Below are 23,571 nucleotides of genomic sequence, written 5' to 3' on the forward strand. Positions count from 1 at the left end.
GTAAATGATAAACTCTTTGTGCTTCAATTAAAAGTACCATATTAATAAGCTGACAGTGCATAACTCAGTCATACAAAGTCACCAGAGGCCAAGGGCAAAGGTCATAATGAAGATCGGTTTTACTGATTTTTATGTCTAAAGCTCTATAGTCCCTCACACGTGCTATGTTAAAAATAAAAACACGGCTGTGTGTGCAGTCCCGGGGGAAAGGGGAGCCTTCGGCGAGTCACAGTACCTCAAAGCACTTGTGTAAGCTGGAACGCATTACAAAGTCAACAGCCCCTTGAGTAGCGGCTGACACAGCATTCATGGGTCACTAAGTAACAGGATGAGCTCCTTCAGCTGAGATAAGACTTAGTAACTCTTGAATGGTACTTTGTTCATGGACACTGAGATGGTGTTCTTCAGCTAGACTGGAGGCCCTCTTGGCATATTCTTGTGCCTGGGACAGAATTACAGTTACAAAAGGGAGTCATTGTGGGAAAGCTTTACACTGGGAAGCCCCATCTGTGCTCAACCCAGAAACATGGGAAAGGACCCCTCAGCTCTCACACCAGCCACTGGTGTGAAAAGTTTCCACTTTCGGAGTTTCCACTTGTTGGAAACTCGTGAATACCCACCGGTCCTTACAGCTAGCCACACATGTGGGCATGGGGGACCAGAGAAACCTGCCTGCCTTGACACACTAAGTACAAAGTACACCTTCTTAATGAAGCGAGATCTCCACAGGATCTGAATCAGGACCCTCTGAACCAACAACACCGGGAGGCACAGGGGTGATGGGGGCCACAAGCAACTTGCCATCCAGGGGCCTTGTGGTCCAGAGTTTTACTTGGACAGAGGCCTCACAGGACATCCTGGGACAGATTCGGTTGGTTCTTCTCCCCTCCCTCCTTCCACCACTTTCTCCTTCCCTTCCAGTATTTATTGGATGGCTACTATGTTCCGGGTACTATGGTCGCAGGTGGAAATTCCTGCCCTCGGGAAACTTACAACACAGTGGGGGAAGAGAGGCCACAAACACCACAAACAAGTAAAACACCATCGTATCTTCAACGTGAGATGTGTTAAGGAAAAGGATAAAGTGGCAAACGGGGCTTGGAAGCACCAGCCGCGTAGCAGGCTTTTGCAGCTTTAAGTAGGCGGGGCAGGGAAAGCTTCGTTGAAGACAATGAGGAAAGACCTAAAGGAAGTGAGGTGGCACTCTGGAGTAGACGTATGTGTCCCTATTCTCTAAGGCCCTCTCGCAGATCTAACACCCTTCACATGCCTTGGGGTAAGGACTCCCTTGCGTACACAGGAGAAAACTGGACCCGGGACTGTAGAAAAGAGGTGTTTGTAGTGTAAGCTTGGAAATTCAATGGAAATGCTTCCCTGTTCCCTAAGCACTCTTACTCCATCCCAGGTAGGGTTAGTGTCCCTCCCTTGTGTTCCCACAGTGCCCTGGTCTTCACCATCACACTGGAGTAGAACCCACTACTCTAGCTCCTGGTGTGCAGAAGGTGCTTAGTAAAGTTTGCTGAAGAAAGGTCGGGAGGAAGGGAGAGCGGGGGAAGGGAATCCTAAATTTTCCGTGACACCCACACAGAAAGGCGTCCTCCAGCCAGCCCTCCCTGTCTCCTTGCCTGCTTTCTTTTCCTTGGCAGCGCTATTCACGATCTGAATTTTATTCCACATTAAGTGTTGCCTTGTGTATCGTGACTTCCCCTCCCCCCAAAGAAGTTGGACAAATAATGGACCCTCTCAGTGCTTCAGTTTCCTTATCTGTAAAGTGGGAATAATAAAATACCTACTTCATAAAGTCGGCCTGACAATTCACTGTGTTAGTTCGTGAGAAGTACTTAGGCTAGTGACAGGCATGTCCCTAGGGAAGAAGACAGCGCAGTTTCCATTATGCAGGTTGGACTCAACAAATGAGAAACGCCACGAGCATTTGAACTGTTCCAAAGTGAGGCCTTACTCAGAGGACAGAAGGCCGTGCAGCTGCGCAAAACACAGCTGAATTCAACCAGAGGGACTTTGACCTCCGTTTTAGACATGGCGCTTTTCTGGAGACACTTGCCTTTGCAGAGTTCATCATTAGGTAGTAAAGCATGACGAGGGTATTTAGAATGAAGATAGCTTTTTCGGGGGCTTTGTTGGATGTAGATTCTCGAATGTTCCAGATTGAAGTCAGGATCTGAATGGCTTCTGCTTCTTGCGCTTCATCTGCAACAGAAAGGGAGGAGGCTGGAAAGAAGAAACAGGCTGTGGGGAGCTGCTGAGTCTCCCCTCACGGGTGAGCACAGGGCTGACAGGGCGCTGGCCTTGGGCACAAGGCACAGCGGGGTCTTCCCCTGGAGGTCTGTGGCCGCGTGCCAGCAAGAAGCCAGGCAGTTTCAGGCAGCTCCATAAAGCCTGCTCACCCCAAGCAGCTCCCGGTCTCGAGGGAACTGTGGTTTCTCTCTTTCAGGGTCCTAAACTCTTGATTTCTTAGGCTCCAAATGCAGAGGCTGTCCCAGTGGGATTCCTTGGGTCCCCCTTAGCTCCCGCCTGAGAGCAAGAGGAGGGAGCTGGGACTTCCAGCAGCCAGCAGCTTAATCCTCTCCCAAACCCAAGGGTGCTTCAGCCACAGCCTTTCTGCTTCCCCATGTAAGTTGGTTTACTCTTCCTCCTAGTGGCGTTAGTCCTACTTTAGCGACCATTTATTGACTTATTATGAGTCATCTGGGGCCACGTACTCCTCAACACTTTTTACATACTAAGCTTAGAGAGGAAGACAGAAAGGGCAAAAACCATAACCCTGCGGTTGCCTGGATTTCTATGATTCCCAAGTTTTCTGTTTTCACATACACCACTTTTATAATGAGAGAAAACTGAATAAAGTTATTGATTTTTAAAAATCTTAGTTCAAAACCATTCCTCCAAGAAGTCTTTCCTATTCAACACCATCCAACTGTCCTCACCTCTTCATTCTAGAACTCATCTTGTAATAAAATTTGTACTTGTAGAAATTTCCTTTTATTTCCCGTAGGTTCTGTCTCATCAACTACGCTGTCTCTTTTGAGCAGAAACTAGATCCTCTGTCCCTTTTTATTACCTCAGAGGGAACGATGTCATACAGTGCCACTCAGCACTCACTCATTGTAGAGCCTGGGGACGGAGAAATAATGAGACCCAGCCCTGCCGCTGAGGAGCTCACTGCCCAGTAAAGGAAGAGGTGAAGTCCCCAGAACAAATGAGCAGCATGAGAGAGTTTACCTTGCCTTATGTGCCCTGAGGGATAACATGTAAGAAAGGGAGGTTCTGCAGAAATCACAGGGAGCTCTGGTAGGTCTTTTTCTCTCCACATCTGTCCCTTATGAACCCCCAGAAAGGCTTGTGTGTGGTACCAGGGCTCTGAGTTCTTCCCAACACTGGTGAAATCTCTTTGATTCCCCTATCTCAGTGTCCGCATCAGCAAAATACAGAAGAAGGCACTGGTGTGCTAGTGACAGGGACAGTGGCGCTCCCTCTTGGGGACAAGGCCTGTGGATTAGGTGGGGTGAAGTCACTGCTCTGTTTCCCAGGGAGAGCTGCCACTTACCCAAGCCAGTATCGGTCTCAAATCGTTTGCCCAGTAAGTCTATCTGTTTGTTGCGAGCCTCTGAGAGCACCTGGTAGCGAGTGTTCAAGTATTTACTCCAGATCTCAGAGATCTGTTGGGAAAACAGACATAATCAGAGCATCAGGCCAGACCTGAGCCTCGCCTAGTTTGCCAGTGGAGAAACAGAAAGAAAGAAAAGTGGGAATATATCATGGATCAGACCATGTGATCTTGGGCAAATCACTTCATCTCTCTCTGCCTCAAATTTCTCATGAATGGTCTGACACAGTTGTAACTTAGAAGGCCACAGTATCAAGGCTCCACTCCCATATTCCCCAGCTCACCTTGGTGTACAACGTGTCTGCCACGTTCAACTGTTTAAGGGCATAGAAGATATTAGCCAAGTGGAAGTAGCCTCCTGAGGTCCTGATATCCTCTGTTCCAAATGCACAACTGGCAAAATAAATCTATAGCAGGAGGAAGAAGGGGTGCTTCAGTTCTCTTTGTAAACCATGTATCTGATTTAAAGAACTTATACACCTAGAATTTGTAATGAACTTTTACAACAGTCCAAATAAAATTAAAAAGTGGGCAAAGGATCTGAATAAACATGTCTCCAAGAAGATATGCCAAAGACTAATAACACACGAAGTGATACTCAACATTATCAGTCATTACAGAAACGCAAAAACTGCAGTGAGATACCACTTCACACACACTAGAATGGCTCTCATCGAAAGGGCAGAAAATCAGCGTTGGCAAGGACATGGAGAAAATGGAACCCTCATCCACTGCTGGTGGGAATAGAAAACAACGCAGCCTCTGTGAAAAATGGTTTGCAAGCTCTCAAAACGTTCAACAGTGAAGTTATTATATGACCCAGCGATTTCATTCTTAGACGCGCACCCAAGAGAAATGAAAACTTGTGTCCACACGAAGACTTGTACACAAACATTCACAGCAACGTTACTCATAACAGCGGAGACAACCCCAATGTTCATCAAGTGATAAGTGGCTGGACAAAAATTGTATATCCAGAAGATGAACACTACTCAGCAGTAAAAGGAATGAGGTATCGACACAACAACATGGATGGACCTCAACATAATTCCGCTAAGTGACAGAAGTCAGATGGAAAAACCACATAGCATTCTGCTTATAGTAAATGTCCAGAAAAAGGCAAATCTAGGGAGACAAAGTGGTTGTCTGGGGCTGGGGGTCAGAATGAGAAATAAACTGTAAATGGATATGCGGGATCTCAGGGGTGATGGGAATGTGGACTGGACTGTGCTGATGGCTGCACAACTCTGTGAGTTTACTAAAAATCACTGAGTTGTATACTTAAAGTGGGTCAAGTCTATGATACGTATCAACAAAGCTCTGGTTATTGTTGTTGTTGTTGTTGTTTTGAAAGGTAGGCAGATGAATCTGAGTTTGATCTACTTCTTAACTGTGTGGCCCAGCTCAAGACAGAATCTGTGGGTCTGTTTAATTTGTGGTAGAGTGAGAGTATAGAGAGAAAAGGCAGAGGAAGAAGTCTCCTAGTTAGTCTCCTAGGTGGAAATAGATGGCACCCTCAAAGCATTTCCTGAAGACAATTTAATGAAAGGATTCTTTAAAGAGACATATAGAGATCAAAGAACTAACAAGAGCTAGTAAAGCCCTAGGGACTCTCAGCAGCAAGAAACTATTACTGTCCAGACTCCTGGCAAAGCGAGGGAGAAAGCAGGGTCACCAGGGCCCCACAAGAGCTAGACCTATGGGAGAAGGCCCCCTGCTGGAACTGTGGCCATGGAGGAGCCCTGCCCGTGCCAACTGGGGTGCAGCAGGAAGGCAACAGAGAGAGTAGAAACCCAATCTCTATCTCCTCCCAACATCCACTCCCCTGTCATGCCTCTCACTCTCTAAATCCAACAGAAGCAGGAAAGCAATAGAGTCCGGCCATGCAGTCCACAGAGGTCAGCCTCCCAGGGCACAGTAGAGCAGAGAATGGATTTGGAATGAGGGGGTATGGAGACAAACCAGCACAAGAATGTTTCCGGTGGATTTAGCGACACTGTGCAGTGGCAGGCAGTCAGAGGAAGGGCTGCCCAATGGAGAGGCTGAAGAGAGAACCAGCGTGCATGGAGACTGCATCCTGACCCTAACCTCGTCCAGATTTCAGGCTCAGGAACTTTTCTGTCTGGTAATATTGTCCACTACTGAAATCCTAATAGAAACATCATGAATTTTGGAAGAATAGCTCAGTCATTGCCCTCATCACCATCTTATCTAACATTTGTACCTAGTTTTATAGTTTAAAGTATAGTTTATAAGGAACTTTCATATGCCAACAGCTCTGAAGTAGAAACATTGATGTTACATGTAAAAATAACAGCCAAAATGCTGCATAGATATTGTCTTGTTATTAATCTTTTCAATGACCCAATGAGGCATAGGCTACTTGATGATTTCTGTCTTATAGCTGATGAAAGAGTTTAAATAATTGGTCCAAGACCATGACCAGGAGTAGAAGTAAAGCCCTTCTCTTAACCAGTGTGCTGTTCTACCTCCCTTTATTATCCTCAGAGCATTCAGGCTTGCAGAAGTGATGTGATTTGGCCCAACGTTGCACAGCCAGGAGGTGGAAAGGCTTGACTCAGTTTGTTACAACCGCATTCTCGCTAATACCTCGCCAGTCAGTTGTAAACAGAACACTTTAGAGACGTGCTCAGTTTGAAAAAGAACAAACAAAATGCAGCATAGCTGTTCTCAGAAACATTCAGGTGTCGTAATTTAGCTTGTTTACATCATTGGCCAGATGGTAACGGGCTTCCTCATAGTTTTCCTTAGCTATGTAGAGAAGTCCGAGGTTCCGATGCAGCAAAGACTGGATGGAATGACAGCATTCCGTTGATTTGAGGACTGTCCACTGGGCTTGGGATAGGTATTCCTCAGCTTGGACAATCTGGCCCAGACCTGCCCAAACGAAGTAGAGAAAGTTAGAATTCATACCCTGGCCAGAGAACATATGATGAAATATGAGTCAGCACCCATTCACTCATTTATTCATTGACTCAAACATTTATTCACACACAAAACTTGTATATGAACGTTCATGGCAGCCTAGCCATAACAGCCAAAAACTAGAAACAACTTAAATGCTCATCAACTGATGAGTAGATATACAAAATGTGGGCTATCCATATCCATGGGTAGAAGATTATTCAGCCACAGAAAGGAATGAAGTGTTGATCCAGGCTATAACATGGATAAACCTTGAAAACATTGCATTAAGTCAAGGAAGCCAGATATAAAAGGCCACATATTGCAGGATTCCATTGATATGAAATGCCCAGAACAGGCAAATCCATAGAGTCAGAAAGTGATGGCCAAGGACTATGGGGATGGAGAACGGAGTGTGACTACCACTATGGAGGAAGATTCTGCAAGGCTTGGTGACAAAAGTAAAGGAACAGGAAAATCCTAGATTAGAAGCAAGAGGCCAATGCCCATGATCCTGGCTCGTGCAGACGTGCGTGGCAAGTCACATCTTCCACCTGGATTTGCTCTGTGAAATAAGAGCTGGAGACCACGGTCCTCTCAAATTTGAAGAGGCAAATGGTTCTTAGCAAAGATTATTTAGATTGGGGAGAATTGGTAGAAGGCACTGACATATATTGGACATTTCATTTTCACTGTCCAGTTTTCATTCAAGAAGGCCATGCTGAAGGAAGGCCCTGCAGTTAAGCTGCACCAGCAAATAACAAGCATCTCAAAGGAAAAGGCATCCTGGGAGAAAAATATTTGAGGCCCCAAATCCAGAGAGCAGGGATAGTGGGGTAGGAGGAATGCACCGCTCTAAGCAGGTCAGAAGGGAGACTGTGGCTGCTGAATGGGTAAGTTCAGGCATGTTCTCTTTGACACAGTGTTTGCCTGGACAGGCGTAGGGATGGAGTGGAGGTACCAGATACACAAAGTTGCTAAAGGAAGGGAGACTATCCTAAAGGGTCATGTCAGTAGCATATGGAATAGAAAGAGAAGGAATAGCCACTTAAGGAGTAGTGACACTCATGTGCAGGGTGAGAAGATAGGCTTAGGCTGGGCTGACAGCTGCCCCTCCCCTGTTATTAAAAAAAAAAAAAAAAAGAATGTGATTTATTTAGACTGACAAAAAGGCTGGCATAGTTTTCAGTCAATGACTGGGGGAGGTATTAATGAGAGCTTCCATTTAGACAGAACATTCCAGCTTGCAAAGCACTCTCACGTCCATTACACACAAACTCATTTATTCCTCAAAACAATTCTGTGAAGGGCACAGATGCTTTCACAGGGCCCACTCGATGCCAGGTTCTGCGGGAGGGGGCGAGTTTCAGCACCTCCTCTGTGCTAAGTGCTGCTCTGGGTGTGAAGACACTCTGATGAGTGAGAATAGGGACAGTTCTGGTTCTCCCTCAGTTTATAGTCTAGAGGGAAAGAGAACTGTAATTAAATAATCTCATCAACAGATATGTACACCCAGAAGAGGAAGAGGTTTTTAAGGGGACATATAAAAAGAAACCTGGTCCAGTCTGGGGGCTTGGGTGAGGCTTCCAGACAAGGGGGCGGTAATTCCTCAAAGTAGTTTTCTAATTCTTTTGTTTTGAGACAGAGAAAGAGAGGCCAAGCAGGGGAGAGAGGCAGAGGGAGAGAGAGAGAGAATCCCAAGCAGGTTGCATGTTCAGCGTAGAACCCAATGCGGGACTCAATCCGATTACACTGGGATCGTGACCTGAGCTGAAATCAAGAGTTGGATGATTAACCCCATGAGCCACCCAGGTGCCCCAAGGGGATAGTAACTCAAGCCTAGACCTGAAGGATGAATAGGAATTAGGTGGAGGGGACAGTGGCTACAGAAGAGCCTTCCCGAACAAGAAGAGAGGACAGCATAACTAAAAGGGAGGGAGAAGATGCGAGATGAGGTGACAGAATTCATAAAGGTGACAGCATATTAGAACAAAGCAGCTCATAGGGCTGCTTGGAGAATCTGGTCTTTATCTAGTGGAGTGGTCTGATCATATTTTGTGTGGAGGCCAAACTGGAGGGAGGTCAGATGCCAGCTAGTCAGCAATAGTCCAGATGAGAAATAATGAGACTTAGGCTAGGGAGACTTTCCCAAAATCCTGCAGCTAGTCAGTGTCAGAAATACACAGAACCTGGGCTGTATTTCCTTGTCCAGTGCTCTTCCCAGTAGTTTAGGTGGAGGGGCAGTATGGAATGGGGAGCCAGACCCAAGCAGAGTAAGGAGGGGCATTCTTGCAGTTATGTGGCCTGGTTTTGGGGAATAAGAGCCCAAACTGGTGAGGAGGGGATCAATGCAGAAGTAGCAGCCCTGAATGAGGAGTCAAGAGCCCATGGAAGGAGAGAAGGACATCTGCAAGGGGAAAGAGTAGGGCTGGAGATGGGAGGTTGGTTCATTCAGGGGAACTGATGAAATATATAAATATGTTAATGAAAAAGGAAGCCAGCATTCTCATTGTCAGAGAACTACAGATATGGAATGGGAGGAAATTAGATTGAACCCTGTGGTGGTGCTGGACTTAACTTAGAAGTACTGGCATGGACTCATACTCATCTATCTATCTATCTATCTATCTATCTATCTATCTATCAAGAGATGATGAATTTAGATGTAAAATGTGTAGGCATTATTATATTCATACATATTCCCTAATTCTATCCACTGAGAAGGCCTAGGAACAACCCTACCCCGACAGCAATGCAAATATCTGCTATACAACGCTTGGCTTCTGAATTCCATTTTCATTAAAAAAAACAAAAACAAACAAACAAACCAAACAACAACCAAAAAAATCCACAAGGCTCCTTGGAGGTATGTTCCAAAAAGCAGGAAAGTGATAAAGAACAATGGGGTTGTGTCAAGGAGACATAGAAGCCAGTTTGAATGGGCCACCACTTAGAATAATCTAAGCACCAAATTAATGATAGTAATAGAATATTAATCCATTGAATAGACTAGAGAACGAAGAGTCCATACTAATATAAATAAATAAATGAATATAGAGAAAGTTTGATGGAACAGGACATTTATATAGTTTCAGAATACCTCCCCATAAGATACTTACTAATTGCAAAAGAGGGAAGAGTATACAAAGAATAAGCCTGTCAAACACCACCTTAGTAAAGTAACTTAAATGGGTATCATCAGTAATGGAGCAATTGAAAACATGTGCCAACTTGCAGGATGAGGTGAGAAGAACACAGCACCACCTCTGTGATATTCCTGCCAAAGATACATCACCTGAGTCCAGTCGTGAGGAAACATCAGAAAGACCCAAATTGAGTGACATTTTATAGAATACTTGGCCTTTACTCTTAAAAGTGTCAGAGCCATAAAAGTCAAAGAAAGACTGACGAAGCTATTCCAGAATGAGGGAGACTAAAAACACATGGCAACAAAATGAAAAGGATGATTTTGAACTGTATCCTTCTGCTATAAAGACGTTATTGGGACAGTTGGAGACACTTGGATGGGATCTGCTTAGAAGATGACAGTAGATGATGGTGACACTATGTTATGAAGGAGGACATCTTTGCAGGAAATGGACCCAGCCAGCAACTAACCCTCACGCAGCTCAGGGGAAAAAGTTCATCGTACTGTATTTCCAACAGCCTTTCATTTTAAAAGTTTGTTTTAATGTTTATTTTTGAGAGAGACAGACAGACAGAGAGAGAGAGGGAGGGGCAGAGAGAGAGATGGAGACACAGAATCTGAAGCAGGCTCCAGGCTCTGATCTGTCAGCACACAGCCCGACGGTGGCGCTTGAACTCACAAGCTGTGAGATCATGACCTGAGCCAAAGTTGGACGCTTAACCGACTGAGTCACCCAGGTGCCCCTAAAAGTTTGTTTGTTTGTTTTTTTAAATAGTGGCTATTAAGATGTATAAAGTGGTGGACAGTCCCTAAAACGCTGCAGATGCTCATAAAGGTTAATTCCCCTCCAAGATGCTAATTCTCTTCTTGTAGCAACCACCGCGTGGGACGGAGATCTTCCAAGTCTGTGCTTCCCGCTCTCAGAACCACCTCTCCATCCACGGGAGCAGGTTCCTATACTCCTGTCACCATGTGACCTTGACACAAAGGCAGATAAAGGTAAATACCACATTCAAGCTGAGTCAACACAACCCTCTCTTCTAGGAATTGAACAATGGAAATCAGATGCTAATTAGTTTCGATGACCCTCCTTGAACCTGCAGGACACGTGGATTCCATGTAAATTCAGCTACATCTGCTATTCTGGGGTAGCTGTCTTCTGTGGTAGGCACGGGGCAGAAAAGTTTGCAGAGATGGAAAATAAAGCGGACGCAAAGAGAGAAGCAGAGACAAGAGACATGGCCCAAGAAAGAAGCAGAGCACCAGCCTTAGTTGGTTACAGTATTCTGATTCTAGTGCCTCACGAAGCCTCAATCCCCCTGGGACACTCCAGAGTCCTCATAAATGTCCTTCTTCTGTGTAGGCCAGCTTGATCGTGGGCTTCCATCAGTAGTAGCCCAAAGTTGATGACATCTGCTTCCCCACCTAACTTGTAGCAAACTTGACAGCAACACTGCTCTTGTACAACACTGCTCTTGTACCACTTCCAAGGCTGCACTCTTTGGCCACTGATGTGACCCAGTGTAGTGCTCCTTCAGGGGCCCGGGGGATCTCAGGTCATTTCCCTTACCCAGGCTCGCCTCGGCCAGCAGCAGGTAAGCAGGCACAAGCTCTACGGAGCTCAGGCCGTACACGTTCATGCGGAAGCGAAGTGAATGCAAAGCTGCTGGAACAGCGGCTTCGTGTCTTCCTTCAAAGAGGTATTTCTGGGCTACGGTGTAGCAAAATTCAATCAAGTGTTTCTGTGGAAGAAAAAACTAGACCATCAAGGGTGGGCATAGGTACACCCGGAGCAAGGCCAACACCCAATGAACTGGTCCAGGGCTCCTAGCTAACCTGCTTGTATTAAGGTGGCCATGAGACCCAAATTAAGTGATAGAAAAAAGGTAAACCCAGATTGTAAGTTCTTCAAGGGCCATGAACAAGTGTCTTCTCACCGTAGCTCACTGATCGGCATAAATGAGGGTTTAATATAAAACTATTCAATAATTATTATTCTTATATTCATCATAAGATTGTGGTTTAGCAAAACTGTCATGTCTTCAGACATTCTAAAACTTTGACTCCCTGTTCCAGTTAATTTTGACAGAAACAGTTCCTCTTTCCTTCTGGAGTTATCCTGCTTAGCAAATATCAGAAATAACTTAAACTCTGCATTGTCCCAAGGCCATTCTCAAAGTGCCACAATACTAAAATTGATGAATCTGGAGTTTTGAGATTTACGGGTTATAAAACACTATTTTTTTTAGAGTAAGTGAGATGCTATCAATGCCATAATAAAAGTTTTTAAATCTCCTTTACGTATTCCCTACTGTATTCATACATCATTTTTACCTCCTCCTCTATACCTGCACTCTTGTCAACATACTTGGCATATATGGGTGTTAAGGGTGAATTTTGTTCCCCTCTCCACCCAAACTCAAGCTCTAACCCCTAGAACCCAAGAATGTCACTCCATTTGGAGACGGAGTGTTTGAGAGGTCATTAGGATGGCCACTAATCCAATTTGACTGGTGTCCTTTAAAGAAGACGTTTTGAGGAGCGCCTGGATGGCTCAGTCGGTTGGGCGGCCGACTTCGGCTCAGGTCATGAACTCACGGTTTGTGGGTTCAAGCCCCGCGTCCAGCTCTGTGCTGACAGCCAGCTCAGAGCCTGGAGCCTGTTTCAGATTCTGTGTCTCCCTCTCTCTCTGACCCTCCCCTGCTCACGCTGTCTCTCTCTCTCTCTCAGAAATAAAAAAAATTTAAAAAAAATTTTAAGACATTTGGAAACACCAGGGATGCATGTACACAGAAGAAATTAAGCCTGCTGATACCTATCCTTGATCTTGGACTTCTGAGATTCAGTAAATACCCGGGGGACAACTGTACTGAGGGCACAGAGAAACAAAACAAAGTCTCCGTCCTCAAAGAGGGTCACTCTTTCTCCTAGGGTAGCACCCATGAGCTACCCCCGCAGCAGCCCCGTGGGACTCACCTGCCGCTGGCGAAGCTGCTGCAGGCCGTGCTGCCGCTCTTCCTCGGAATTGTAGAAGGGCATGGTAGTACGCAGCGGGATCAGGAGCTGACAGATCTTCTCGTGGATGCTGTCCCAGTCAGCTCTTTGATGAACCACACTACTGCCAATGAAAGCATGGACTTCATTACCTCGGGCCTGACCTAAGGACTCTCCTGGCCCCGCTACTGGCCCAGCCCTAAACACCAGAAAAGTAAGCCCAACACATACCACCAGGCAGGAAACCCAACGCCATTTCTGACACAAATCCCTTTTCTGTCACGTGGTTATTTGATGGGGTAAAAACCAGTTGGGGAGGGAGGCTGCTGTTTCTTCGGGCACAGGGTCACATTCCGAAGTCACATGGTGACGCTGTGGCTGTTCAGCTTTTCTGCTTGGTTAGTAACAACAAAGACGACTTTGCCTCTGCATTGTTCTGAGGCCATTTTCAGAAGATCTGCACACCAAAGCTGACAGATGAGAGGGTCTTTTTCTCGGGAAAGAGAAAGGAATTTCCATCTGTTGAGGCTCTAGAAGACACTTTCCAACCATGGGTGCCTCTGTGCCACTTGGCTCTGGAGAGCTCTCCTTGCCGTGTTTTCTGTTCCGGGGCGGGGGGGGGGGGGGGGGGGGGGGGGGGGGGGAGCGCGGGGTGTGCACATTGACTCAAACACACTGGGAATGGCCCTGAGTCCCAGTGGACTCAGGTGCAGCAAATGTTTTTTCTAGTAACTATTTAACTTTTTGAGGACAAAACCAAAGCTGTTATTTCAAAGTAAGGAAGCATAGGTGTGGAGAGCTTGAGTAGTTACTCTGAGCCTCTACTCCAGAGCCAGGTGTTTCTTAGCTCTCCAGAGGGAAGCACTGTGACAGGCTGGTATAAAGCTTTTCTGAGTTTTACATACAGATTTGGTATTTTCAAACACTTAACTGGACAGGACAGCAGCCCTACAGAGAATCCATTCCCATTCCTTAGTTCTATGAATGATTCCCAAACCTATTACCTGATTCTGACCCTTCCTCCAATTATTTTTTTTTTTTACATTTCTTTTCCATTTTTAAATGTTTATTTTTTTGAGGGAGACAGAGACAGAGTGTGAGCAGGGGTGGGACAGAGAGTGAGGGAGACACAGAATCCAAAGCAGGCTCCAGGTTCTGAGCTGTCAGCACGGAGCCCAACACAGGGCTTGAACTCATGAACAGTGAGATCATGACCTGAGCTGAAGCTTAACCAACTGAGCCATCCAGGAGCTCCTTGTTTTTCCATTTTTAAGTACACTTTAAATTCAGTGGTTTTTAGTTAAGGACACAAGGGTGTAAAACCATCACCCTATCTAATGCCAGGACAATTCCATCTCTCAAAAACAAAAATTCCATTTGCTCTATAGCTGGTCCCCTCATTTTTCTCTCCACTCGCTGATGCCCAGAAACCACTAATCTACCTTCTCTATGTATTTGCCTCTTCGGGACATTACACATAAAGGAAACAGATAATATGTGACCTTTCGGGTGTGGTTTCTTACACTTAGCATGATGTTTGCAGAGTTCATCCATTCATAGCATTGCTCAATATTTTATTCCTTTGTACGACTGCATGATATTCCGCTGCACGGCTGTATCACTTTTAATGGTGATCCATTCATCAGTTGGTGGACATTTGAGTGGTTTCTACTTTTTGGCTATTATGAATAATGCTTCTATGACTACTTGTGTACAAGTTTCTGTGTGAACATATGTTTTCAGTTCTCTTGATCACATACCTAAGAATGGAATGTGCTGGGTCATATAGTACTCTATCTTTAACTTTTTGAGGACTGCCAAACCATTTTCCACAGAGGCTGTACCCTTTTATAGCCCACCAGCAGTATATGAGGAGCTCACTTTTTCTGTATCTTTGACAACACTTGTTATTCTTTTTTTATTCTTTTTTTTATTAAAGCTATTTTAGGGGCGCCTGGGTGGCTTAGTCGGTTGAGCGTCCGACTTTCGCTTAGGTCATGATCTCGTGGTTCATGGGTTCGAGCCCCGCGTCGGGCTCTGTGCTGACTGCCAGCTCGGAGCCTGGAGCCTGTTTCAGTCTGTGACTCCCTCTCTCTCTGACCCTCCCCTGCTCACGCTGTCTCTCTCTCTCCTGGAAATAAATAAAACATTAAAAAAATTTAAAAAAAAAAAAAAAAGCTATTTTAGTGTGTGTGAAGTAATATCTCATTGTCATTTTATTTTGCATTTCCTTACCAACTAATGATGTTCAGCATCATTTCATGTGCTTATTGGCCATTTGTGTATCTTCTTTGGAGAATTGTGTATTCAAATCTTCTCATTTTTTAACTGGGTCTTTTATCTTTTTATTCTTGAGTTTTAAGAGTCCTTTACATATTCTAGACAGAAGATCCTTATTAGATATAGGATTTGTAAATATTTTCTCCCATTTGTGGGTTGTCTTTTCACTTTCTTGATAATGTTCTCTGACACAGTTTGTCTTGGGGGTACTTACTTTATTTGTAAAAAATCTGCCTTTTCTTTATAACAAACCTCTAATTCTTTTTTTCCTCTTTCAAGACTTTATTTAAATTCAAGTTAGTTAAGATATAGGGTAAAGTTGGTTTCAGAAGTAGAATTCAGTGACTGATTACTTACATACAACACCCAGTGCTGATCACAAGTGCCCTCTTTAATATCCGTCACCCATTTAACTCATCCCCCATCCCCCTCCCCTCCAGCAACCCTGAATTTGTTCTCTATCGTTTAGAGTCTCTTATGGTTTGTATCCCTCTCTGTTTTCATCTTATTTTATTTTTCCTTCCCTTCCTCTATGTTCATTTGCTTGTTTCTTAAATTCCACATATCAGTTAAATAGTATTATCTTTCTCTGACTTATTTTGCTTATCTGATGCACAGAAGTTTCAAAATTTTATTCTTAAATTTATTTTGAGAGAGAGAGAGAGCAAGGGAGGAACAGACAGGGAGAGGGGGGGAGAGAGAGAGAGACAGACAGACAGACAGACAGACTCCCAAGTAGCTCCACACTGCCAGTGCAGGGCCCCACGTGGGACTTGAACTCACGAACCATGAGATGATGACCTAAGCCGAAATCAAGAGTCAGGCACTTAACTGACTGAGCCACCCAGGTACCCCTGATGCACAGAAGTTTTAAATTGTGATGAAGTCTTAAATCTATTTTTTCTTTGGATCTTTGTGGTTTTTGGTGTCCTATCTAAATGGTTGCCTAATCCCGAATCACAGATTTACAACCATGCTTTCTTCTGAGAGTTTTGTTTTTGGCTCTTGCATTTAGCTCTTTTCATGTATAGTGTAAGGTAGGAGTCCAAATTCATTCTTGCATGTGGCTATGCAGCTATCCCAGCACCATCTGGAAGGGACTATTCTTTCCCCAGCTGAATGGTCTTGGCACCTGTGTTGAAAATCAATTGCCCATAAATGTATGTGTTTATTTCAGAACTCTCAATTCTAGTCCATTGATCTGTATGTCTGTCCTTATGTCAGTACCACACGGTCAGTACCATTACTGTAGCTTTTCAGGAAATTCTGAAATGGAAAAGTATGAGTCCTCTCCCTTTGTTCTTTTTTAAAGACTTTTTAGCTATTCTGGGTACTTTACATTTTCATATAAATTTTAGGATCAATGTGTCCATTTATGCAAAAATGACAGTTGGAATTTTGACAGGGATTGCACTAAATCTGTAGATCAGTTTGAAGTGTTACCATTTAATAATATTAAGTCTTCTAAACTATGAATATGGATTGTCTCTCCATTTATGTAGGCCTTTCGTTTCTTTCAAAAATGTTATTTAGTTCTCAGTGTAATACAGTCTTGTCATTGTTGGGTTAAATTTTTCTTTCTTTCTTTCTTTCTTTCTTTTTTTTTTTTTGATGCTATTGCAAATAGAATGGCTTTCTTAATTTTCAGATTGTTCATTGCTAGCATACAGAAATACAACTGATTTTTGCACATTGATCTTGTATCCTGTAACCTCGCTGAATTCATGTATTAGTTCTAATAAGCCTTTTTTCTTTTAGATTCTTTAGGGATTTCTCTATATAAGACCATGTCATAACCAAAAAGAAGTATTTTTACTCCTTCTTTTCCAAGTTGGATGCCTCTTATTTCATTGTCTTGCCTAACTGCCCCAACTAGAACTTCTAGAACAATGTTGCATAGAAATTATAAAGCTAACATTCTTGACTCATTCCTGATTTTAGGGGGGAAAGTTTTCAGTCTTTGATCAATAAATATGATGTTAGCTTTGTGTTTCTAAGTTTATTCACAGATACCCTTTGCCAAGTTATGAAAGTTTCTTTCTATTCCTAATTTGTTGTGTTTTTATTACAAAGGGTGTTGGATTTTATCAAATGCTTTTTCTGTATCTATTCAGATTATCATGTGGTTTTTGTCTTCTAATCTGTTAAAATGGTGTCTTAAATGGATTGATATTAGTATGTTGAGCCAACCTTGAATTCCTGGAAGTAATGCCACCTGCTCATGATGTATAATCCTTTTTACATGCTGCTGGATTTGGTTTGCTAGTATTCTGTTGAGGATTTTTTGCACCCATGTTTATGAGGGATGTTGATCTGTTGTTTTATTTTCCTGTGATGTTTTTGTCTGGTTTTTGGTATTAGGGTAATATGGTCCTCATAAAAAGAAGTGGGGACTTTTTCTTCCTCATCTATTTTTTTGGAAGAGTTTTTGAAGAATTTGAAGGTTTTGAAGAATCTTGAAGAACTAATTGGTGTTAATTTTTCTTTAAGTATTTGATAGAATTCACTAGTGAAGTCATCTGGCTTTTCTTTGCAGGAAGTTTTTGATGGCTAGCTAAATCTTTTTAGTTAATAGATCTACTCAGATATTCTTTTTCTCTTGAATCAGTTTGCTAGTTTGTGTCTTATTAGGAATATATTTCATCTAGGTTTTCTGATTTGTTGGCATACATTTGTACATCGTATTCTCTTATAATCTCTTTGATTTCTGCAAAGATGCTAGCAATGTCCCCACTTTCATTTCTGACTTTAGTAATTTGGGTGTTCTCTTCTTGGTCACTCTAAATAAAGGTCTGTCAATTTTGTTAATCTTTTTAAAAAACCAATATTTCGTTTTGTGGATTCTCTCTATTGCTTTTCTATTCTCTATTTCACTTATCTCTGCTCTAATCTTTAATATTTTCCTCCTGCTAGCTTTGGGTTGAGTTTCCTTTTCTTTCTATAGTTTCTTAACGTGGAAGGGTAGGTTATTGATTTGAGATATTACTTCTTTTATAATGTATGTGTTTATGGCTAGAAATTTCCCTCTGAGTACTGCTTTCACTGCATCCCATAAATTTTAGTATTTGTATTTCTGTTCTCATTTCATCTCAAAGCATTTCCTAATTTCCCTTGTGATTTCTTCTTTGACTCACAGGTTAAGACTGTGTTATTTCCCTATATTCATAAATTCCCAATTTCCTTCTGTTATTGATTACTGATGTTATTCCACTGTGATTACAGAACATACCTTCTATAATTTCAACACTTATAAATTTATTAAGACTTGCTTTATGGTCTAGTACATGGTCTATCCTGGAGAATATTCCATAAGCATTCCATATGTATACAGATGTCTGTTAGGTCTAGTTGGCTTATAGTGTTGTTCAAGCCTTGTACATCCTTGCTTATCTCCCATTCATTATTGACAGTGGAATACTGAAGTGTCCAACTATTATTTCTTTGTCCCTTCTCTACTTTATGCATTTTGAGACTCCATTGTTAGATACATAAATCATGAATTTTTGCATTTCTATTGCCTATTAAATATTTTTACTCAGTAACTAAGTTAACTGATTCCACTTATACATATTCCAAAACTGGTAACAATAACCTAGCACAGGGTCAGCAAAGTTTTTCTGTAAAGGGCCATATAGTAAATATTTTGGGCTTTTGAGAGCTGTATGGTCTCTGTTGTAAAAATTCAACTCTTGTTGTAGCACAAAAGCAGTCACAGACAACATATAGCCTTGTTGAAGCTCTCCCTCTTTCCTTCTGGGACGAAAGAAATGCAATAAAGTATTTTCTCTTTAAACTATAACTGCTATCAAAGAAATTATATAAAGCATTTAAAATTTTTTTATAAAGAATTATTGTAAATAAATCAATTAAAGCACTTAACAGCCAGGATATAGAAAAAGTTGAGTTCCATAAGGTATTTATTAAATAGGGTTTTTTTAAATAATTGTGTGAATAATGGCAATATTTACTTAACTGCCTGAATTTTTGTTCCACTGAGAGCATTTGACATATCTATGCTCAATATTTCCAAATAAATGAGCATTATTTATATATTCATGAGCTCTTTTTCTTATTCATCTGTCTGACCCCTAAAACCCAGCACAGAGTCATGCATAAAGAAAGAGGAGAAAAATATGTTTTCAATCAAGTAGTCTGTGAGCCAGACATTTTTTGTTTGGCACTATCATGTTTTGATTTGTTTGTTTTTTAGTAAGTTTGTTTAATTTTTTTTAAGTTTATTTATTTATTTTAAGAGAGACAGAGACAGTATGAGTGGGGAGGGGCAGCAAGCGAGGGAGAGGGAGAATCCCAAGCAGGCTCTGTGCTGTCAGTGCAGAGCCCAATGTGGGGCTAGAACTCACCAAACCATGAGATCATGACCTGAGCCAAAACTAAGAGTTGAACGCTTAACCAACAAAGCCACGCAGGCACCCCGACCATTATCATGTTTTTTAAAATATCATGTTTAAATTTGGATGACATTAGGCAGGACACTCATTCTGCAGTTTACAACAGATCCTACTGTCTCCTACTATTGAATACCAAACACTTCACTGTTTTCTTTTCCTGACCAGTGAAACATTTTCATTTGTGCCCCACATGTTAAATAAAACTTACTGCAAATCACTCTTATCTATGTGCTACGATTTGCTAACCTACAATACTAAAGCCTCTTAACTTTCTGTAATGTTTCAGTGTATATTTTAATAAAATTGCCTTTTCTTACAAAGGTTCTGTTCCCTGGCTACATTCTAATAATCCAATATAGAACAATATATGCAAGATTACACAAAGTGTATAAAACAGCTGTATTTATGGGAAACTAATATAAAGAAATTGACCAAAATATCAGATTATTAATCTCTACATTGTGAGATTACGGATTATTTTTCTTCTTTATTTTTTATATTTTCAAATTCTCTATAGTGACATGAGTTACATTTATAATTAGAAAAAAACTCTTTTGGGGCACCTGGGTGGCTCAGTCAGTTGAGCATCTGACCGGCTCAGATCATGATCTTACGGTTCATTAGTTCAAACCCTGCAATCGGACTCTGTGCTGACAGCTCAGAGCCTGGAGCCCGCTTCCAATTCTGTGCCTTAAATTTGGAATGAAGAAAAAGAATACTTACTGAGTGCCAGTTTGGTTTCAGGCATGATGCTACATGCTTTATACTCAACCACAAAACCCTGTGAGGAAGGAGTAATAAAGACTCCATTTCTGAGATGCAGAACAATGACCTCAGTTTTATTTTATAAAAATATCTTAAAATCCCCAGGACACAAGCATAGAGAAATCTGAAGAAAAGAGGTGGAGGGGAGAGAAGACCTTAAAGAGAACTAAAGGCAGTGAAAGAGGAGAAAGGAACTAATGGTGGACAGGGCATAGGAGATAATAATTTATTCATGCATTCATCACATTTTTAGTTTCGACTGTTTCACAACACTGTGCAAGAGACTGTAAGGTATACACAGATGGGTCTCACACAGATCAAAAGATAGCATATGAATGACAGTCCTTCTACACATATTCAACATAATATCCTGCATTAATATAACATAATAAAATTGAGACAGCACATTTGCTAACAACTAAAATGAAGAAGGGAGGGCGCCTGGGTGGCTCAGTCAGTTAAGCATCTGACTTTGGCTCACGTCATGATCTCACAGTTTGTGAGTTCGAGTCCCGTGTCAAGCCCTGTGCTGACAGCTCAGAGCCTGCTTGCTTTAGATCCTGTGTCTCCCTCTCTCTCTGCGCCTCCCCCACTCACACTGTCTCTCTCAAAAATAAATCAACATTAAAAAAATAAAAAATAAAACGAAGAAGGGAAGTAAGAGTCATCTGAGAGTAGAAAGTGACTACAAAGTGAGAATTACAGAATTACAGAATTACTTCTGGCAGTAGGGATGAAGGCAAGAGGGAGAGAGGTAGATGCTCATATCAGGCAAAGGGCTCTCCTCTCTCCCCTGAGCGCCAGACCTGTACTTGAAGTTGTTTACTAGCCATCTCTCCCAAGGGACCTGAAAGCCCTCAAACTGTGGGGCCCCTACCCAATCTGTCACCCACCGCCACCTCCTTCTGTGTTAATAGGTTTACTATCCATTGAGAAGCTCACTTATTCAACAAATGATCACTGAATGTGTGGTATGTGCGGCCAGTAGGATTAGTAAAAGACACAGATACTAAACAAGTAAACACAAAATGTCAAAGTAAAGGAAAAATGAAGAAAAAGGTGAGAGAGAAAACTAAGAGAGGAGTACTTCCAGAAAGACCTCTTTGAGGAAAATAACATTCCTGAGAACTGAAGGCTGAAACGGAGCTGGGAAGACTTGTGGTTGAAGAGGAAGTTCCTAGTAGAGAGAACAGCCCAGGCAAAGACACTGACGCAGGAAAGGGCTCGGCAAATTAGATCTGAAAGAAAACCTTGGTAACTACATCAAGAAGAAGAGAGGGTGAGTGTAGTGGGAAATTAAGGTAGAGAAGTGACCAGGGTGCTGCAAATCCTGAATTGTGTTCTAAAGGCAATGAAGACACTCCAAGAAAAACACAGATGCTATTCCCTTTCCTCATGGGATATACAGACCTAGTGAGGAATATGGACTATTAAACAACTGATTTCAATCTGTGTCATAAGTTTTAGGACAGGGAACATATAGAGTGCTGTGAGACCACTGAGAAAGGACACCTAATTCAGTCTGAGAGAGGTATATTCACTCTCCACCACTACCACTGCAACAACTTTAAAAAAAATTTTTTTTTAAACATTTATTCATTTTTGAGAGACAGAGAGAGACAAAGCACAATCAAGGGAGGGGCAGAGAGAGGACGACACAGAATCCAAAGCAGGCTTCAGTCTCTGAGCTGTCAGCACAGAGACGGAGCGGGGCTCAAACTCCCGGACCACAAGATCCTTAACTGACTGAGCCACCCAGGCACCCTAACTGCAACAACTTCTTAATCAGTGATGGAGCCTCTAGGGCCTACCTTCCAATTTATCTTCCACACTGCTACCTGTCATCCTTCCTGAACACAAGGGAGAACCCGTCAAAACCAGCCATGACTTTCCAGAGGATAAATTCCAAACTTCCCAATTTCATGTCACCATGTGGTCGTAACCTGTGTCTTCTTGGCTTAAACTCCTACTCCTACCTATCACAGTAGTTTTTAAAAATTTTTAGTATGAAATACATTTTACCATTACAAACACATGTATCCACATAAAATGCTAAAAAGTTTCAGGAAACAATTCAAGTAGGATTGCTCTGATACTTCCTTTGTTATTCTACTCTTTTCCTTAAAAAAGTACATTTTCCTTAAAATGCTGGTTTTGATATATCCATGACCTGCTAATGGGTCCAGTCTGCAGTCTGAAAATCAGCGACTGCTTCCTCCACTACTATCTTCTGTCCCCGGCTCTGAACAAACTCTTCCTTTGGCCTTTCCCCAAAGAGACCCAAATGCCAGGAGTACCCTGTCCTCTGTCTTCACTGTCCACTCACCTAGCAATTTCCTACTGACCTTTCAAGAATCATCTCAAACATTATTTATTCAGATACTGCCCTGGCCACCATGCATCTTTAGAGGTCCCAGGAAAACAGCACACCTTGGTGACAGTACTTGTCATGCAGGGACTATTATAATGACTTTTTAAACCAACTTAGTCTGCTCTGGACTACGTTTATGGCCATCAGCAGCCTAGCAGTTTTATCTCAGGTCCAAAACAGGTCTAATTGGAAGCAAAGATCTGGGGAAGTTATACTGAATGAATGAAATCTCATCGCATTTTCTATTACCCTCCCCACCCTCTCTCACCGTCTTAGCTGTGCACCAGACAAACTGGCCTTCTTTCTGTTCCTCAGGCACCCCAGTCTTTACGCCCTCAGGGCCTTACTCTTCCCCCAGCATCTCCTCGGGAGGCTGTCTGCCCAACCTCCCATAACATTTCCTTTGTTTTTATGGCATTTATGACTCTCTGAAAATAATCTTGTTTTCTTTTTGTTAGTTTATCTATTTTCCGCTTTGGTATGTTAGATCTTTGAGGGACACACAGTCCACCAAGTTTCCCCTAGTAACTCCCGCTCCTAGAACAGTGCATAGTGCACAGTAGGCAGTCAACAAAACATCTGGTGACGAATGAGCGGGAGAAGGGGCACACACAGAAGTTTAAGGGACCTGTTTTGAAGCTGCCTTGAGTTCTCCCTGGCAGAGCTGGTGCTACGGCTTACGCAGGGCACCCAGACCTGTGATGGGGAGAGAGGGAGGGAATTGAGGGGCCCAGGTGACACATTTCAGGGCCTACCAGTAATACGTGACCGTGCAGGCCGTGCACACGCGCTCGGCCGGAGCTTCGCACACCTCGCAGCACAGCCGGCGCCCCTTGGGCACCGCCAGCGGGTAGATGATGTTCATGTTGCAGCCAGCAGCGTCGTCGGTCCCCAGGACGGTTGCCTGGAGAGGACGCGCAGGATGCCGACGTCACGTGACCACCACCGGGCAGCCTCGTTCCCAGGAATTCAAGCGCCGGGGGGAGAGGCGCAGCTCCACGGACATCTAGAGTGTCTCCGTGAGGTTATTACTATTTAAAAAATTAAAAATTCC

The 23,571-nt window shown here is 42.9% G+C and overlaps 1 protein-coding gene across 1 annotated transcript; it reads right to left on the reverse strand.

Moving 5' to 3' along the window:
* On the reverse strand, positions 1 to 23,485 carry ZMYND12 (zinc finger MYND-type containing 12). Its single transcript, XM_039238724.1, has 8 exons — positions 23,273 to 23,485; positions 12,675 to 12,816; positions 11,269 to 11,440; positions 6,354 to 6,523; positions 3,910 to 4,032; positions 3,566 to 3,677; positions 2,063 to 2,208; positions 1 to 442 (listed from the first exon to the last, which is right to left on the reverse strand). Exons 1-8 carry the CDS (start codon positions 23,380 to 23,382, stop codon positions 317 to 319), a joined length of 1,101 nt encoding a protein of 366 aa, XP_039094655.1. The 5' UTR covers positions 23,383 to 23,485; the 3' UTR covers positions 1 to 316.
* Between the last annotated feature and the right edge of the window lie 86 nt (positions 23,486 to 23,571).

Source organism: Hyaena hyaena, unplaced genomic scaffold (assembly GCF_003009895.1).
Source record: "Hyaena hyaena isolate Hyena2069 unplaced genomic scaffold, ASM300989v1 scaffold_144, whole genome shotgun sequence".
In the NCBI taxonomy this organism is placed as follows: Eukaryota; Metazoa; Chordata; class Mammalia; order Carnivora; family Hyaenidae; genus Hyaena; species Hyaena hyaena.

Coding starts and splice junctions, on each gene's coding strand:
- ZMYND12 (XM_039238724.1), bottom strand. CDS start 23,382: ATGAACATCATCTACCCGCTGGCGGTGCCCAAGGGGCGCCGGCTGTGC. Junction 6,524..11,268: donor GCTGGCCGAGGCGAGCCTGG/GTAAGGGAAATG, acceptor TCGTTTGGGCAG/GTCTGGGCCAGATTGTCCAA. Junction 4,033..6,353: donor GTTACCATCTGGCCAATGAT/GTAAACAAGCTA, acceptor CTCCTGCTATAG/ATTTATTTTGCCAGTTGTGC.